Source organism: Dasypus novemcinctus, chromosome 26, assembly GCF_030445035.2.
Source record: "Dasypus novemcinctus isolate mDasNov1 chromosome 26, mDasNov1.1.hap2, whole genome shotgun sequence".
NCBI lineage: Eukaryota > Metazoa > Chordata > Mammalia > Cingulata > Dasypodidae > Dasypus > Dasypus novemcinctus.
Genome location: NC_080698.1, coordinates 40,536,661 through 40,556,638, shown reverse-complemented (window position 1 = coordinate 40,556,638; position 19,978 = coordinate 40,536,661). Strand labels below are relative to the sequence as shown.

General features: G+C 42.0%; 1 protein-coding gene across 3 annotated transcripts in view; it reads left to right on the top strand.

Annotated features, from left to right (window-relative positions):
- IL5RA (interleukin 5 receptor subunit alpha) overlaps positions 1–18,249 on the top strand; it is a 73,010-nt gene extending 54,761 nt beyond the window's left edge. For 2 of the 3 annotated variants that reach the window (XM_004483110.3, XM_058288392.1), the window contains 3 exons: positions 8,995–9,091; positions 10,174–10,258; positions 13,438–18,249. In XM_004483110.3, the coding sequence (XP_004483167.2) occupies positions 8,995–9,091; positions 10,174–10,258; positions 13,438–13,524 (269 nt within the window). In that variant the 3' untranslated portion in view covers positions 13,525–18,249. The remainder of the gene's footprint in view (positions 1–8,994; positions 9,092–10,173; positions 10,259–13,437) is intronic. The other variant, XM_058288393.1, reaches the window with a different exon arrangement.
- The last annotated feature ends 1,729 nt before the right edge of the window (positions 18,250–19,978 follow it).

Below are 19,978 nucleotides of genomic sequence, written 5' to 3'. Positions count from 1 at the left end.
TTTATTTGGAGCTTGATCTTAATTTATTATTCACTTTCCACTTTAAAGCTTTGTTACCATTATTATTTCCTAAATAACAGCTTCCTAGTTTGGATCTGGGCTCATTATAGTCCTCCCCCTCCCCCCCACCCCACCTCAACCCCGTGTACCTCATTGCCATTCTCTGTGGCAAACCCCATTTCATTTACTGCCCAACCCTTTTCATGAAGATGAGCTGGTTAATATAAGTACTCACCTTATAAACCCATCGTTTCTGGAATTTACTCCCCTGCTCAGTTTAGGATCATTAGTGAATTTAATCAATGCAAACTTTCCATTTTCATCAAGATGATTAATATACATAATAGGAAGTCCAGGCCCCTCTGGGACATTTTGCATGGCTCTTTCATAACCCTTGAGGATGCAGCAATAATTATGCCCAGCTTGCAGTCTATCAGGCAATTTTACTGCTACATTCATTTCCTTTAGACACCTCTCCTTCTCTCCTACCTTGTTTTACAATTGGCACCTGGGGCCTTTGCTTCCATTTTTACCTCAAGATCTAAATACCACCCCTTTCTTAGATATTATTAAGATCACCCCCTTCATGCTAAGGTAAGGAAATGGAGGGCCAGCTATATTAAATGACTTGGTTATTATCAAACAGCCAAGAAGTGGCAAAGATATAATTGCCCCCAAGAGATGACATATGAGACAATTAGTGAATTAGAATGGAGTCGATTAATTAACCCATTCCAGTCCAAGGTTATTCAATACAGGATGAGACACAGGATGAGTAAGTTTTGATGGATGAGGTGAGGGAGGCTGGAGCCTCAGGGGTACTGCCCAGCTCCAGTTGGTTAGGACAGTTCTTGGACAGCCAAGAAAGAGCACAGGGGACACAGTTAGGGCAGCACTGTGAGCCAGGGAACACAGTTAGCCACCCCTCAAATTAGATGGAGCCTCCTCTTTTAGTATTTCCAATAGCACAGAATATGCTTTTCCTGTTGTTTGTTTTAAGTGGAAGTAGGGGTTTCCTTTTATTAGTACCCGTTATCAACAGTCTTTCCTCAACTGACTTCTCTGTCTTATCTTAAGAGCTCACTTCCCACTTTTCACTCTTTGTCCTCTTGAAACTTTCTTAACTTCCTGATTCTTCTGTTCCTTTACTATCTCTGCTATCGCCTGTTTACGAAAACGTTTTGTTTCCTGACGCCTGGTTTAGGGAAGCTCTTCGTTTTCTGAAGTCCACCTTTTCTCCCCTCTATGAAGCTCAGATGTAATGTGTGAAACGGGCACTCACAAAATTTAATCTGTAATCATGTCCTTCTCCAGGGAAAGCAGGGCATATGAGTGTTTATCTGGCGTTTATTTCCGGTTCTGTCACTGGTCAGGTTTAGCCATTCTGGGACCTGTGAGGGATAGGCCTGAACTGCAGTCTCAGGGATCGCCCCTCCAAATGACTGGGTTTTGACCTCACCACACTGAAGGCAGTATCTGAAGGGCAGCATCTTTGTGGTGATTGTACAAGATACTATTTACAATTTTTTCTTTAGGCTTTTATGTGCAGCCCTTGCCCCCAAGTTGAGCAAAGTTGACTGTAGTTTATGGTGCCTCTCAGCTACATGACTGGCTGGGAAGAGGGCACTGCGCCTTCTCGATAAGATGGCCCTCAACAATGAAATGTGTTACTCGTCAGGAGTAACTTCTGGCCTTTACTCTTCTGTCCCAGTTTGGGCTGGAGGATGGGGGAGTATTTTTACAGTTATATGACACATTCCAGAGTCAATAAGGACTTGATGAAAAGAAGTTGAGGCAGAAAATCAGGGAACACATGAAAGAATTTGAACAGTGGCTGTGGAAGTGAAGCTGCCACAGAACCACTTCTGTGCCTTTTTCCTTCACCCTGACTTTCATGCACTGATTTGGGAGGAAATCCTCTGCATTTGCCCCCACTGAAAGTTGAAGGATTGGGAGTCATCTTTTAGATCAATTAATACACCCCCTTCCTTTCACAGATTCACCTTGCATGCCTCTGGCCCCATAGCTCGAACCTTCATCCCTCTGACTGATTCCCTCTCCTGAGCTCTTTCTTTTTAACTTCTCAAGAAAGAAGACCTGGAAAGGGAAGGATGAAAGAGGAACTCTGTGGAAGGGCTCAAAATAGGTTTCTCTAGGCCTTCTAAAGATTTTGGAGAATTCTAAAGCTTCCATGAGGTATCATGTGGCAGCCTCTGTGCCAGTATGATGGAAGAAATTGGCTGAAAGTGAAAACAATGAAGACAATAACAATAACAAGATGAAAAACCCATTTGTCTCACCTGAGATTGACATACTTTGTGACGATTCTGGGTTTTCCTTTGCAATGGGGGAGTTCAGGTTGGTGAATGCTGTAGTTGATTTGATCAAACTGCTTCCTTTTGCTTGGGCTCCTGTGGTTTCAGGTCTGGTTAGACCAGGCCTAGCTGCCCCCATTTCCTCCTAACAGGGGGGCAGAGCTACCACACCACTAATTTCCTGGAGCCAGTGGTTGTCCTGCTGTTGTACAGAGGGGCAGCTTTCAGATTGTGTCCCCAAAGGTCCGGAGCTAGGGAATTCCTACTGTGATTTCAGGAATGGTTAACCCACTTTTGCTCCCACAGTGCCCTTTCATGCAGGAATTCTGCCTCCTGTTGTGTCTGTCACATGACTGCTTAAGGAAAAGAGGGACTCTGCTATTGGGCTAGCACTGGGCCAGGTACATTCACTTATCTTGTCTATCTCCATAACCATGATATTCCCAATGATACAGACAAGAAAACAGATCCAATGGGGTTAAGGAAGCTGCCTGTTTTCAGCTAGTAAGTGGGGGACCTGAGCCTGGAACCCAGCCCATACAAATGGTTTCATGCCCATGTTCCTTCTGTGATGCTCAGTTGCCCCTTGCGCCGTTATTCCTGCTGGGGCAACTCAGGCAGGAGGTTAGCTGTGGCTCAGGCAGTGGGTACTGGAGGCTTTGAAACTTATGACCTGGTTTGCTTCCTTCCAGACCAAACAAGGGAGACATGTTCCTTTCTCCTCTCTTAGGTCGCCCTTATCTAAATGTTCCTTTTCAAGTTGTCCATAATGCTCATTTTAATAAAGGTCCTTGTGGGTCAGGACCATCCATATATTGTACCTTTTTCCATTCTCTGGTGTCTAGAATATTTGGTGACTTTTTTTCTCCTGATGCCTTTGTTCTGATGTTTATAATGTGTAATAATCATGACCATAACCACATCAGCTAATATTTATGGAGCACCTACTATGTACAGCACCAGCATTGTGCCATGCCCTTCACATATATTAACTCATTCATTCCTTGTCCCCACTTTACAGGAACCTGAAGTGCAGAAAGGCTAGCTTGCTCAGGGCTATCTGGGCAGCGGTGGCAGAGCCAGGGTTAAAATGCAGGCAGTAGAATCTCTACTCTTTTTTTTTTTTTTAGGAAAAAAATTGTAAAACTTTATTAAGTGAAATTAAAGAGATTCACAATAAATTGATACATGATTTCATGATTAAGAGGAACTAATATCTGTGGCTAGAGAAGCTATATCCAGGCCTCAGTGCCTGGAAAATCTGTACTCTTAACCACTAGACTCTACTTCCTCTTGACCCCATGTTGTTTACTTCCAGGTAATGCCTGGAGCCAGCCTTTAGCTGCTTTATCAGGTTGACAAGCAGCAGACCCAGAAGCCCCTCACAGGGAAGATAAGTTTTGATTTTCTTGGGGAACCCACAAGGCACTCAGCACTTGGTGCTGGGTGGGAAAGTCTGCAGAGAAGAGCTTCTTATTCAACCTCATAAGTCTAGTTGTTGGGGTGGGAGAGGGTAATACAAAGAAGTAGCGCTGTAGCAGTGCATCTCGGTAAACCTGAAGACGCACATGAACGCGCACACACACACACACACACACGCATGCATGTGCTCAATCTCTGTTTCCTCTCCACATTTTGGTTCACTTGAGTCCATTTCACTTAGTAAATACTTCGCAAGTTTTATGCATTTTGTTCTGGGCCCTGGACTGCTCTACATTTTGTCCTCTGAGGCTGCATTTGCTGCTCCCAATGTTTTCTTATTTGTGGGCTTCCTAAACCAGGTAAAACCCACAATCCATTTGCCAGCTGCCTTGGAAAGCTCACCTGCCCAAAACGGTTTGCTTCTGCCTTTTGCTGCCCTTGTGAGCTTTTGACCTGGTTTGGCATGCCCCTTTCATGAATGACACCACAGCCTCACCTCCCAACAAGGAAAGCAAGCCACGGGAAGCTAGTGTATCCCAGGCCAAGGCATCCATGTCCTCTCCATTGTTCCACCCCGCTGGCCCCATTCGATCCTCTCCCAGCAACAGCTGGTTTTAAAAGCATCTGCTTTGTCGGAGGAGTCCTGTCATTTACTAATTAGCTATTTTCACTTGACATCCAATGCTGGGGATGAAATAAAATTCGGAATCAATATGGAAGATTGAAAGTCCACATTTGTATGGGCATTTTAAGGTGGAGCATGTCTCTATATCAAAATCTCCTAAGAGTTATCAGTCTAGATGACATAGGTACCTAGAATTCTAGAAGTAGGAGGGCTGCAGCACCAAGAGGGAAGTGATTTGAAAAGTTGCCCAAGGCAGCCAGCAGCAGAGCTGGGATTATACCGGGTCCAACACCTGGAGCCTTTCTCTCTTCTGTGCTGCCACCATCCTAACCCCAGCCCATATATACTCCCGGGTCATAGAACAACAATAGCAGCATTTCAGCAGTTGACTTATTTGCAAAGTCAAATGATTGAGAAGCCAAAATGATGGTATGCCCAGGTCACCAGAACACAGATGGCTGAGCTCCCCAAATGCTCTAACTTGACAAAATCCGAAGAGCATCCAGAAATGAGGTGGAAGTCTGGAAGCTTCTCCTCCTTAGAAGGTCATGCATTGTGACTTCCTCTTTCTAAAGCTCATCTCTGCATAACTAAATAGCAGTGCCCATCAGTTTCTTGAAAAGAAACATCTGTGGCTTCCGCTTTAATGGCAGGAAAGGCATTCTCCTTGAGTCAGAGAAAGGATTGAGGTTACCTGGAAAAATCTTCTAGGCCAGAAACGTCAGAATTCAAATTAATGATGCATTCAGGACCTTCCAGCTTTTGCAGTATTGAAATTCTTTTAAATTTTGGTCCAAAGGAGGTATGCTGTGGGTGGAACCTGCTTGCCTTGTTCTTCTTTCAGTGAAACCAGAATAGATGCTTACTTTAATCTAATATAGGCAGTTATTTACACACCTGGCTATGTTAGTTTCCCAGATGCTAAAACAAATACCATAGGATGGGCTTAAATGGGAGTTTATTGGTACATTTTGAGGCTAGAGGAAGTTTAAAATCAAGGTGTCAGCAGGGAGATGCTTTCCCCGCAAAGACTGTGGCGTTCTGGGGCTGGCTGCTGGTGATCCTGGGTCCTTGTCTTCTCCGTCACGTTGCAATGCGCACTTCTGTGTCTTATCATTTCTCTTTCCAATTCTGTGGATTTGCAGCTTCTGGCCGCTCCCCATGGCTTCTCTTTGTGACCTTCTCTGAAAAGTCTCCCGGAACAGGGTTAAGACCCATCCAGATTAAACTGGCCACACCTTAGCTTTTAAAAAAATCTCATCAAAAGGTCCCATTTACAATGGGCTTACACACACAGGAATGGATTAAGATTAAAAACATGTTTTTCTGGGATACATAGCTCCAAGCCACCACACCATGTGGTTTTTTTTTTTTTTTTTCATTAATAAATAACTTAAAGGTATTCAATCCACAAGTTGGCAATGAATTTGTGAAAGCTTTTTCTGGCACTAAATTTACCTGTCAATTTATGCTTGCTTCGAGGTAAAGCTGCCCTTGGCTCTGTTCTCTGGGGGTTAGTGCCTTTTCTCAACAGGTTGTAGGGGAGTCACCTTAAAGTGTGGTGGGTAACTGGAAAAAACCAGGCTGGGAGAAATGACTAAAGTGTCAACTCCTTCCAGGCAGGGAGCATGACTTTGCTTCCCACATAGTACCTTGCATGCATCAATAACTCTTTTTTGATTAAAAGAAATAAAATCAGTTGCGTCTATATTTTTGCTAATTCAGTGAGAATCTTCGCTTATCAAAGTGAAAGCTGAAGTGAATAACCAGAGAGTGGTTTAACTGAAAAGATTTTTGTAATCATGGCCCAAAGTAAACGGTAATATTATCAGGACTAGGCACATCAGCCTACAGGGCATTGCGTAATTTAAGACACAAATGTGACCAAGTGTGTGACCCTGATAATACTGAAGACACCACTCATTCTTTCTGCAGTACCTCAACTCTACCTGTCTGTTTAACCTAGCTGTAAAAAGAATAATTTTTTTTTCCTGCTGACATATCCCTTGTTCAATTTGTATTCCATATGTGTATAAATGTAGAGTTTCTGAATGTACTTATTAAGACTACTTGTACAGTGATTAATAACATGGAATGGACAATTTCAGAGATGGGGAAGTGGAGCAGGCTGAATCCCTAATTCAAGAAATTAGATGGAAAATAAAGCAAGAAGATATTTAATTTGATGATATGAATTATTCCCAGTTACTCTATTAGCTCTGAGTAACTGCAATTAAAAAAGGGTTTAACAGGATACTCAGTTATTATGCAGGAAACAGAATATTAATCCTAGAATCACTTCTGAGTGCCTATGGGATTTAGGAAAATAAAAGGTTTGCCTCTCTGAGGCTCTATTTTCCATCATTTTTCAGTGTGGCTAGTGCTGGTTTGTAAAATAATATGTATAAATATACTTCAAAATTAAGGTTGGAAAAAGAAAACAAGAGTCGCTTGGATTTGGTTAGAAAGAACCTACCAGTGACTGAAAAAGCAGTTTCAGAGACAGGAAAATGAAGTAGCCTGAATCCCTTATTCAAGAAATTAGAGTGGGAAATAATGTAACAAGGTATTTGATAGTAGTTGGGAGAGATGGCAGAGCAAAGTAATGGCTTATTGAAGATAGAGGACTCTATGACTATTTGACAGCAGAGGGGAAGAGATCAAGAATGAGAGATTAAAGCTTTGGGGAGGTCGAAGATAAACCTTGAGTAAGAGTCCTCAGGGACAAAAAAAGCAAGAGATCAATGCAAAGTGGAGTCACTAGAATCAAATCCTGATGACATCTCTCCCTCTGGATAGCTTGCAAACTTTTGGTTTTAAATATTTTGGAGTTTCTGGGAGTCTCAGGATATTCACAAAAACTTGGAAGTTCCACTTACTGCCTTTCTCATTTTATAGAAGAAACAATTTATGGCAAACTGAGAGTTGGGACCTTTTTCTCCTGGTGCGGTGTCTTTGAACATAACCACAGTACTTAGCACATTGTCATTAATTCATGGCTTGTGTCATTATTGGCTTAGTGCCGTTCTTCCCTGATGGTCTCTGTAGCAGTTTGATATTGTTTATGAATTCCAAAAATAGATATTGGATTATGTTTGTGAGCTGGTCTGTTCCTCTGGGCATATTAGATTTCACTTTTACTTGATTAAATGATTAGGGCTTTGATTGGGCCATGTCAGTAGGACGTGAAAAATACATGGCAGAGGAGTTAGTTGGAGTTTTTGGATGCTGGAAACCCGGGAAGTAAACACACAGGAGAAGAACACAAAGGAATAGAGATGGCTCCATAGGCATGACAGGGGTCCCAGAAAGAAAGAGAGCTTGAAAGTCTATAGCTGACCTTGTAGAGAGAACAGAGCAGCTAAGCCAGGAGAGAAATAAGCCCCGGGAGAGAGATGAGACTTATCCCTGCATACAGTTGATATTGGAAGAAGCTGGGACTGTGGTGGAGCCTTAAGAGGAAGAGGAAGGCTGAACCCTTGCAGATGTCGGCAGCCATCCTGCTCCAACACGTGGTAACAGACTTTGGTGAGGGAAGTAACTTATGCTTTTTTGCCTGGTAACTGTAAGCATCTACCCCAAATAAATACCCTTTACAGAAGCCAACTGATTTCTGATATTTTGCATTAGCACCCTTTTGGTGACTAATACAATCACTAAACTGCACAAGGGGAAGGCTCATGGGTGGTCTTTTAACTACTGTGTCTCAGCAATTCATACAGTGCCAAGCATATAATCAGAGCCCAATAAATATTTGTTAAATGTATGAATGAATGAATGAATGAATGGCCTCTCCCACAGAAAGGAAATTTAGATTCAGGGAGATAACTCAGGGTGTAATTCTCTGGGAGTGAATCAGGCATTTTAGAAACTATATGACTTCTTTAAACACCATTTAGTAAATGACCCTGGAATATTCTTGAATGCATTCCTAGTACAAAATCCCCAAAGCTACCATTGAAGCCCTCAGAAGACTCTGTCCCTAGAGTGCAAACTAGAAACTAGAGCACAAGGTGGCATGCAGCATGTTTAGCCTTTTTGTATTGACATAATGGCAATTTCTTCTACTTTCATATCTGCAAAACAGGAATAGTGGTAAGGGGTATTATGAGGATAATTACAGTTGTAAAAGATTTATAGCTGGGTCTGGTGCCTTTACTGTTAACGATGAGAATTATCCCATACTTCACTTCCTCTAAAGGTTCAATTTTTATATTTCTAATTTTGTGCAATATTTTGGTTGTAATGCAACTCAGCTACTAGTTAGACTTATGTTTTGAGGTTTTTTTCATCTAAAAGCCTTATTACTCGCCAAAAGCTGATAAGATCTAGGATCCTGGTGTCGTAGTACACAGAATGTACTCCATAGTGATTGAGTGAATAAATAATGCTTTAAGATTAAAAGTGGCCTCATTGCCATCATTTCATTTCATCCTCATATCTACTTCCTGAGATGGCTGTCATCCCCATTTTACAGATGAGAATTTGAAGGCTCAGGAAGATTGAGCCACTTGCCCAGCGTAACCTAGTACCTGCAACGCAAACCCAGGCCTTCTGATTCTCTGAGCCTAGTCATTTCTCTTATCTGATGCTGATTCTAGCTCTGACTTCTTTTTTTTTTTTCTTCATCAGGAAATGATGAGCAGAAGCCCTCGGTGGAATGGCTTCTCATTGTGCTGATGGCAACCATCTGCTTTGCCTTGTTAATCTTCTCATTCATCTGTAGAATGTAGGTATTTAAGTCTGGATGTTTCTAGCAGGGTCAGAGTATTGAATTTGTAGTCTTGCTATGCATCCACTAGATGGAGGGTTCTGATTGTCAGGTGGAATTTGAGGTATTGTATTTTCATGTCTTCCTAGAGTGCCTTTCCAAGATGAGTGCAGACCAAACCAAGAGTGAGAAAACCCTGTGGGTGATTTATAGAAACTGGACAGAGCACAGCCCAGTCCTCAGCCATTACCCACCCCTCTGACTTCCTATTAATTTCTGTGAAGGTTTTTACATTCATGGTCTTTTCATTCCTTCACTGCCTTCCTTTCAGTCCTAGGCTGTCTTTGTTAAGCTACCAGCACGGGCCTTTTACATCTCTGGTAAAGCAAGGCAACCCACTGGTGTCTGAACTCATTATAGCATCTTCCTTATTATTATCCCCAGTTTTCAGAGGTCAACTCCCACCCTGCTCCTGAGTGGCTAATTGTTTCTAGGTCAAACACAGATTGTAGAAATGTTGTTCAGATCCCGTGTCCTGTCCTCCCGAGCCTACAAATCGAAACCTTCCCCCATCCGATTTAGCATCCAGGCAGGCAAAGTGCCATTTAGAGGTTTGAGAATATGTACTGTCTTGACGCTTTCAAAATTGAGAAAATGACTTGAACGGCTTCACTCTTATGTAAATATTATATTCAGCTGGCATTTTAGAGCTGGGGGAGGGGTGGGGGGGAGTTCAAAGGCGAAGAGGGAGAAAGCCCTGTGAGCTAGCGCAGTTGGAGAAGGCGTTGCTAATGCAGCCCTGTAGGTAATGATGAGGAATCATCCACCTGGCTTGCCTCATCCATTTTTCAGGAATCAGGCCTGAAATGCAATTGCCATTGCATCTTTCTTTGATGCTTAAGAGGTCATATCAGAGCCTTGCAGCACCCCAAAGTCTTCAATTATTATTAAAACGTAGCTCTTTGGAAGTCGTGGTCAATATAGATTTTGAATTTACAAAGCAACAGATCCAAGAATTGGCTAGCTCAATTTTCAGAGTAGATATTTAAAGATAAGAAGGGATGTTCATGCTCACCTCATCCCCTTCTTTACTGTTTCAGATGTCACTTATGGACCAAGTTGTTTCCACCAGTTCCAGCACCAAAAAGCAATATTAAAGATGTCTTTGTAAGCACTTACTATGAGGTAATGTTGAAAGTTTTCATGATATGTCATATGTCCCTAGGGTTTGAGTCCCCAGGGAACTGTCATTGATTTTCCATATTGAAATGTAGGGTTTTTACCTGGGAGACCAGCAAACTTTCTGCTGCTTGTCGTTCTATTCTTCGGTTGACTGGTTTATTATATATGTTTATTACTGTCTTTACATAGTGGAAAGGCCCCACTCAATTATGAGTGTCCTCACCAGTCAGACTTGAATTTTAATTACATATCAGCCATCTCTTAACTGACCTTGGACATTTCTTCCAATTCTATCAACCCTGACTCCCTTTTCTTTATAGAAAGGGTCAAAGATGAGATAGTTTAAGGTCCTGCTTAGCTCTAACATTTCAAGAATCCATGTTTCTGTACACGGGTACCCTAATCAATAAAGAATTCTCAGGGGAAGTTTAGTTCATCAGTATTAAGAGCCATAGAGAAGGCAAACAATGAGTTCTCCAAATATGGATTTTCTTAGGCCTTATTCACCATTCAGAGCACTTAGGCTAAACTGAATTGGAATTTACCTATGGCTGGCCAATTTTTCCAGCACCATTTGTTGAAAAAAATAATAATATCCCCTTTAAACTGCCTTGGCACCTATGTCAAAAATCCATTGTCCATATATGTGTAGGTCTATTTTTGAACCTTGTTCAGATTCTGATCTGTTTACCTGTCTTTACACCATTATCATACTACCTTAATTATTGTAGCTTTAAATAAACCTTGAGTCCAGGCAGGGTAAGGCCTTCAAAAACAAGGTTTTCTTTTTCAAAGTTGTTTTGGCTATTGTAGTTTCTTTGTCTTTCCATATAAATTCTGGAGTTAGTTTATCTTCTGCAAAAATGGACTGTTGGAATCATGTCGAATTATGGATTAACTTGGGAGAAGTGACATCTTAATGTTGTCTTCAGATCTGTGAACATGATATATCTCTCCCTTTGTTTAGGCTTTAATTTCTCTCAGCAATATTTTATCATTTTCAGTGTATACTTCTTGCACATCTTTCATCAAATTTATCTCTAAATTAATATGATTTAGATGAGGGATCAGCAAACTTTTTCTATAAAGATCCAGATAATAAATATTTGAGGCCCAAATGGTTTCCGTAACAACTTAACTGCCATTGTACCTAGAAAGTTCCCATAGAAGACATGCAAATGACTGACTATGGCTGTGTTCCAATAAAACTTTATTTATCAAACCAAGCAAAACACATGTGACAAGCTGGGTTTGGCCCACTGACTATAGTTTCATGAGCCCTGTTTTATAATAGATCAATCAAGCAAATTGATAAGCCAATTTTGTTCTCTAATTAGTTCATGATTGGATGAACTAACTGGTGACTGGTTATGGGGGTCAGGAGAGGGTAGATTTATTGAAAACTCACCAATCATTAATTTCAATAAGCTGTGACCTTTCTTTAGAGTTTGCAGTTTTGGTGCATGGAATGACTATAGACAATGATAGTTACTAACCTAGTGATGCAGAAAATTGAAGCTGGCAAAAGAATCACTATCCCCTTGTCTGGATCCTTGAGTTTCTTCATCATCAGGGGAGCAGCCCATCTACTATGTTAACCCATAACTTTCCTGGAAGGAGAGTGGGCCCCAGTGTGCAGCTTTGTTTTGGTCCAGTTGAACCTGCGCTTTCAACCCACCCACCCCTCCCGCACCTTGGGAAGCCACATTTGATTTAAGCAGCAACCTGAAGTCATTTGTCCTGACTTCTTAATGGAACATCTTAATGCTGTTATCTGATTTCCTGACAGAACCCCCAAAAGATTTCCTTTAATATTCTGAGGCTGGTAAAAGAAACTGGCTTAAGAGCTTACTGCATGAGCTTGTGGTTTGTTTTTAATTAAAATCAAGTCATGTGTGTAAAATAACTTGGGATAGACAAGCTGGTTTCAGAATAAGCAAAGGATTAATATCAGACCTCAGTGTTGCCTGGCTTCTTTGGACAACCTACTCTTTCTTCACATTACAGAGTTTAGTGTAAAAATAAACCACTGAGGGAGGGAGGGAGGGAGAGAGAGACAGAGATTGAGCGAGAGAGATCATATGACAAAGGGTGAGAGAAAGAGAGAGAGATTGAGGGAGAGAGACTGAGGGAAGGGAAATATGAAAATGAAGTACTGACTGGTGCTGGCAGCCCTATGGCTTAAAATTCTCAGTTTTGAGGGTGTGCAACAGAGAGCCAAGCTGACCAGTGCCCAGCCTCAACCTCCAAAGGTGAAGCTGTCTGACCCCTCTTTAGGTCTGTGCTACTGGGATAAAGGGCCAATGAGTGCTACAGGTGGTGATGGCTGGGCAATGCAAGCACCAGTCCAAACAGCTGGCAAGGGTTCAGCTAGTGGAAAAGGAATCCCCTTACTTCTAATTACAATTCAAACTTCTGAGCTTGGAGTGGGTACCCAAAGTCCTAGGGTTAGGAGGAGACCTACCATCTGAGGGCTCTGAGTCTGTTAGGAAAGTCTGCTTGTTCAGACCTCAGTTAGAAATTGTTTTGTAACATTCAAGAGACGGATACTTGGGGCAAGGAGTGGGGAGTGGTGAATGTGGGTGGATACTCTGGCCTAAAGAATAATTTTAAAAACCTTGTACTGAGATTTCAAATTATGAGAGACTGGTTTCTTGCTGTTGTTTCTGCAATGGTAACCACAGAGGGTTGCTTTGAACATGAAGTAGAAGATATTTGAGGTAAAGTACATAAAGGAAGAGAACATGTCCATTTTGCTCATCACTGCATACTCAATGCATAATAGTGTTTAGTGTAGAGTGGCTATGAAAAATGTATTGAAGGAGTAAATTAGTTTTCTAATTTATATCAGCATTATTTATAAATGTTCAACTTTAGGGGACTAGTATAGTATACTATGGATGTAAAATGTGTTTCATGGAAATAATCCATTTATAACATTGTGTATACAGCACGACTTCTTAACTGTCATAACTTTATGCCCCAAAAAAGGGGCTGAACAGAAACAGTGGGCTGTTTGGGAGATTTTTCTCCTCCTTCCTACTTGATTTTCTACCTTTTCTTCGGTGAACATTTACTATTTTGATAAGAACAATATACCTAAAAGAAAACCAATTGTAAAGAATACACAGAAATGAAAATTTATATAAAAGACATCTAAGGAAGGATGTTTTGTTTTGCAGAAAACCGGTTCCAGTGAAACAGAATTTGAAGTCATAAGTTATGTAGAAGATGCTGGATTTGAGATCCTGGAAGATTCTGTGTTTTGATGGTCACTGTGGCAATCTCAAAGTGAACTCACACTCACATGCCTGAGTGATAAGAACACAGAAATGCTCTTTCTCAGCTAAGAGGTGTTCAGAATTTACTGAACATTGAATTAGGCGCAAGGCAATGCACCTGACTATAACAGTTTTGCATTTTTTAAAAAACTTGAGATTCATCTATTTTGTTGTATTTATCAATAGCTCATTGTTTTTATTTTTTAAAAGATATACCGGGAATGAACCCAGGACTTTGTCTCTGTGAAACAGGTGCTCAACCCACTGAGCTACATGGGCTTCCCTGTATCTTTTTTATAGGGTGGAATTTCATGGCTGTCTCTTCAGTCATGGCAGGGGGCGCAAATGAAGCTGTGCATTCTGCCATGGTTTCTCTCTCCATGCTGTACGTGGTAGCGCCTCCTCAACTGCCCATCTTGGTGAACTGCATTACTTACCTCAAACATCTTTTGCAGAAAAGACCTGTTTTTTGTTTTGTTTTGTATTGATCTGCTCCCCCCACCCCACCCTGCCTGTCAACTGTTTACTTCTCTGGCATTACCAGTTTGGCTGCTTAATAAGCTGCTGATTGCAACTTTTGGCTAAGTGCTCAGGAAGAAAGCATTTTGCATCACCCTGGAGTGGATCTTGAACCCGGACTGTCTTTTTGATAGCAATATGGGAGCCACAAATGCATGACAAAGTCCCGGGTACTCAGGGGGACCCAAATGGTGCTGTGTCCACCCGGGAAAAGCAGCTTAGGACAGGAAAAGGAGCTAACGGTGCTGAGTCCCCACTATGGCACATTTTTTATGTATTTTCCAGAATTGGTTTAGTTGGTTTTGATCCAAAAATGGTTATCACATTGACTACCAAATACTTCCACGGATTATTTTTTCTAATGAGGTGCAACCACCCATTGTAACTAGCTCAGGGTTGTCCCAGAATAGGGTATAGCAGTCATGACAACTCTCAGTCCTTGGTGTTTCCTGAGAGTCAGGTGCTCTACCAGGTACTTCCCATATATTATCTGTAATCCTGATGAGCCCACAGTCAGAATTACTAATCCCATTTTATAGAAGCAATCACTGAGGCTCTGAGGCTATAGATAGGAAATGGCCCAGCTAGGAGTTAAATACCATGTCCAAGTGGCCCTAATATTATGGAGAGGATTGTTAGGAAAAAGCTAGAGCCTAAAGTCTGATGGGATTGAGAGCCATGTGGCCCAGGGAGGTGCTGTGATGACTGGCGAAGTGTCTGATTTCCTGTGAACCAGAATCTCATGAGTGCTGTTTACAAACCTGCAGTTTTAGTGAGTACCCTGGGTCAGCGGTTCTCAACTTGAGCATGCACCAGAATCACCCAGAGGGCTTATTCAAACAGACTGCCAGACCCCACCCCAGAGTTTCTGATTGAGTAAGTCTGGGAGGGGCAGGCCAAGAATTGGCATTTCTAATACATTCCACAGTGATGGTGATGCTGCCGGTCTGGGGACCACACTTTGAGAACCACTGCCCTGGGCAATTCTTATGAATATAAAAATGTGAAAAGCAACTGTCTAAGGAACCAGTGATGAAAAAGGCTTGTCAAAGACACCATTGATTTGGCTCCCTGTCTAATCTGTTTCCAACCAGAGCCTGGAAACATTGGCTTGTGAAAACCACCTGTGTCCTGGGGGTTGAAACAGAAGAAGAAGGAACTGTGTGGCCAGTTCTTCAGCAGTTTATGTGCTGCAGGCTTTAGGGGAGCCTCCTCCGCTCAGCAGGCAGCGATCATCTGGTCCACCTCAAGTGCCTGCTGCACTTACCTGAGCAGGTTCTACTCTTTTGGCTCCCAGTTTATGTATATCAGGAGCAAAAAGTAGGTGAAGTGGCCTCCCAGTGGACTGTGACCTTCCTCTTCCTTACTTCGTGGCTTGTGGAAGTTACACTCATTCTTTGGGAACCATAGCCAATGGCACCTCCTCCGTGAAGCCTTCAAAAAGAGTTGGTTTTTCCTGTCTGATTCTCCTTCCGGGCCTCATACCCTTCCTGGGACCTACCATGTTGTAGGATATAAAATTCACAGTTTGGACATATCCCTGCTAGACTGTGCATTCCAGGAGGACAGGGCCCATGTGAAGTTGGTCTTTGTATCTGCAGTCTCTAGGAACAGGACCTGGGCGCCTAGAAAGCACTCCATCAGTGCTTATTGGGCCCTCCTAAACTCTCTTTCGGACCTGACACAGAACCTTGCACGCCATTGGAATCCAACAGTATTTGATAGAGATGATCAAGGCCTGCATAATAGCATTGTGGAGAGGAAGATCTGTGTCTAATTAAAACATGATTGGAAGGACCCAAGAGACAAATGTGTGCCTGACAATCTGGCTACTGGATCTCTTTTTTGCTGATGATGTGGCTAAGTTGTTATACATCAGTTGGTGTAGAAGAGGAGCTGGGAAAGGAAACATTTCGAGTATACTCTTCCCCAGCCTTGTCATGGCCATTCGGAGTTTGAACATTCACCTGGTGGAAATTACCATTGTCTTCAGGTTGTTGTAAGCAGAAGAGACATCGGGAGTTTGGCACCCGCTTTTTATCTTCTCCCCAGGATGGGGTGGAAGGCACCTTCTTCGTACAGCCTTCACAGCCACAAGATCAGAACCAACAGTGGTTCTCAAAGACATCCTTTCCTGTAAGCATTTTAGCCTGATCTATTTCTTTGGCATTTGGAATTTGCTAAGTGTTGCAGAGGGGAAGTGTTGGGGAACAGGAGGGTGAAATTCACTTTTTGCCAACAACTCAACCACCTGGGCCTCACTGAAATGCCTCAAGGCCTCAAGCTGTTTATGCAGGTCATTGGGGAAGAGTTTCACAGGATCCTGATTAAAAATCCAAACGTTTTCCATGGTGAGACTTGTGTGTGTCAGGACCATCTGCTGGTGGAATTAATAAACCTCAGGTGCTAATTTGCTAAAGAAAAAGTAGATATCTGGAAATGAGAATACAGAACTGAAAACAATGTTTGGCACCAGTAAAGGTGGAAAACTTAATTAGAATAAGGACCTAGTGTTAGTTTAAGCATCTTTGTGACAATGACTATGTAGCTATTCCTGCCTCTAAATCCTATAAGTTGAGCTGCATCGTTCAAATTTTTGAAAATCATTCCTTTCTTTAGAGTTTTACATTGAACTAAAGACATTTTATTTATTTTTACAATATTCTTCTCTAGATAATAGATGTGAATACACGTGTAGCTCAGAATGGGATATTTAGTATAAGTGTCAGTGAATTAGCAAAGCCTGCCAATTAAACAGAACACATTTCTCATTCCCCCCCTCCCCAGTACCCCTACCTTCCCCCCATTGTAGCCTTCATTATCTCTCAGCTGGGACTACTGTAGTAGACTCTGAATTAAACTCCTGGCCTCAAATATTTCCTCCACCTGAAAGATCTATGTAAAAGGCACATTTGCATTTGCTACTTGATGTCCAAAACTATTACATAACTCCCTAGCACCTTCATGTTAAAGTCCTTTAAAAGACAAAGTCCACTATAGGTGGGCTTATTGGCAGCTCCCCAGACATATTCCAAAATTTTTTCCTTACCATGATTGACACGCTGATTGTTTCTGTGCAAACATCCTGGTTTTTTTTCCTCCATGTCTCTGTTTAAGCTTTCTGTGGTGGATAAACAATGACAACAAGCCTTCTCAACCTCCCCCCGCCCCACCTTGTCGACACTTCGTTTTAGCTTTTAAGTCTCCGTGCCTTGCCACCCGGAAGTCTTCCCTCAATTTCCAGTTTGAATTAAGTATCCCTCTATGCTCCCAGACTATCTTCCGTTTATTTCTATCTTATCACAAATTATTTAGAAATTTTCTTTCTCATTTATGGTGTAAGAATGGTGTCTTATCTTTGTACACTGAAGCAAAGAGTGAGCTTGGCTGGATGGAAGTTTTTTTTTAAATGTATACCAGAATAGAAAACTTTTCAACTTAGATACTAAAGAACTAAACTCTAATCAGTGAACTCATTTATTAAAGCTGTGGTTACATCAGAAACTAAATCATCACCAGCACTTAATAACAAAGTAAGAACTCACAATAGTGCTCTATAAAATTCTAATGGACTCTTTTCAACTTGATGGTGTTTTATTAGGTTTGTTTCATTAATTAAAATTGAAAGCCAAGCACTATTCCTGCCAGATCATGAATTTAAAGAACACATAAACCTGGGGACAAAATTGCTGGAAAGAAGTCAGCAACAAGGTATTGGTGTCATGGCTCAAGGGCTGGCAACTTCTCAATGGGCCAGAGTAAATATTTTTGGCTTTTGGGGACAACTCTGCCACTATAGCACAAAAGCAAGTGGACAGCACCTTAATGAATGAGTGGGGCTGTGCTCCATTAAATCTTTATTTACAAAAACATGTGATGAGCCAGATATGGCCCATGGGCCAATATTTAATCTGCATAATTCAGTGAATCCAAAATTGTGACATTTATGAGATTTTTGTTTTTGTTTTTGGAAAGCAACCAATTTGAGAAAATAATTAGGTTCAATCAAATAAAATCATTCAATGTGAGGGTGAAAAATGTTATTGTGTTTGACTAAACTTAACCTTGTTATAAGTTGATTTGTTTGCAAGAAACGCAGGCCTAGCATTCTCTTCACACTTTGATCTGCTAACACATTTTATATCAATTTTGAAATAAATGTATGTTTCTGTCTCCTCCAGGGAGCCACGAGGAGGTACGTTTTAATCCTCTTTATTTCATTGCTCCAGTGCCTATCACAGTGCTTGACACATAGTAAGCACTCGACACCTTATTCGCTGGCAATTAAGTAAAGAAGCAAGAGTTAATTCAAGCTGGCAGTTACCTGGTCTCAGTTATATGGACTTAAAGACTGACAAATGGTGCATCGACCACATTAGCTTTCCCATTAGCTCCGCTCCAGCCATGGCTATGATCAAGACAACATGCCCAAGTTTTAATAACACTTTCAAAATATTTCTCACATCCCCTCCCCTTTCCACCTCCTGGTCTCATAAAGCTGGACCTTTGTGAAAGAAGAGCCCTTTCTCAAAACTCCTTGCTGCAGGCTTTACGAGGAACCTCAAAACTCCCAGCGCACACACAACGCGCTCTTGCTCTTGCTCTTGCTCTCTCTCCCTCATACCCTTCTCACCGCCTCCGAGGAAAGGGGGAGGAAGGTTGAGCAAACTGACACAAACTCGAAACAGCAAACCTCCTGCCGCACCCTCACAACTGTCGACCTTCAGAGATCTGACGTCAGCAAGATCCTGGAATTTTTCTTTAGAAATTAATACCTCGTTGGGAGGGCACCTTCCTTCTTGCATGAGGTTACCAGATCTAGGAAATAAAAATAGAGGCGGCCCAGTTAATTTTGAATTTCAGATAAATACTTCAGGCGACAAACTATACAAGGAAAGTATTGATTTTTAAAACCTGAAATTGAAGTTTAACTGGGCCTCCTCTATTCTCTCCGGTAACCCAAATTCTGGAGGAAGCCTAAGTTTAAAGAAATAGCTCTAACACACCTGAAGTCAAGTACAACGAACAAATAGGCAAAAAACACCATTTTGTAATCAAAGAGAGGCAACCAAGCAGGCCGTGTCGAAGCAGAGAACCCGCCACCCCTGAGCTGCTGAGGAGCTCTCGCAGCAGGAATTCTACACCAGAGCCTCCTAACCGCTCCAGTGCACAGGCCCTCAGGCCCTGAGGTTGCTTCCCTCCCCACGGCCACTTTTAACAACTGTGTTCAACTTTCTAGAGCACTCATTACCTTTTCCCCTTCTTGTTGGGTGGGGAGGGGTGTATTTTGTTTAAATTGCGAGCTCTGTTGAATACAATCATTTTCACTTGAGCTGTGGAACTGGCACACTTCATCTGCTCAGTCCATTCAGATAGAGGGGAAAGTGCGGCTCCTATCAGAATGGGCAGTCTTGCTGGCATACAGCAGTAAAGCAATCACCCCATAGCTGGGGGAAGGGGAGGTGGGAAATGGGTGCTAAATATTAGAGCTTTGTTAGCGTTTTGGATAGAGAGAGAGGAATTCAGATCAGAAAAATCAATTTTCCCTGATAACAAAAATAGAAGCTTGCCTTTACTTAGTACAACAGGCTGCAGCTCTTCACAGGGTGATGAGTTTGCACTACAGTGACAGCGGGCAGGGAATCCCACCCAGATTCTAGCCTAAGATGCTTGCAGTCGAGTCTGGGGGACAAGCTTGGATCACAAGTGACTTAAATAAAAAGCAAGACTGACAGGTGGCATACTGGTTACACACTCTCGAAGTCAGGGAAATGAGAGGTCAATACCAAGTGGGGAAACTGAGGAAGGCTTTGTAGAAAACCTGGCACCTGAGTGAGGATCCTACTGCCTAGCGTCTTTTATATTTACATTAAGAAATAATAACATTTAAATAGAAGGCAATAGTGGATGTGCCCAGTAAGTT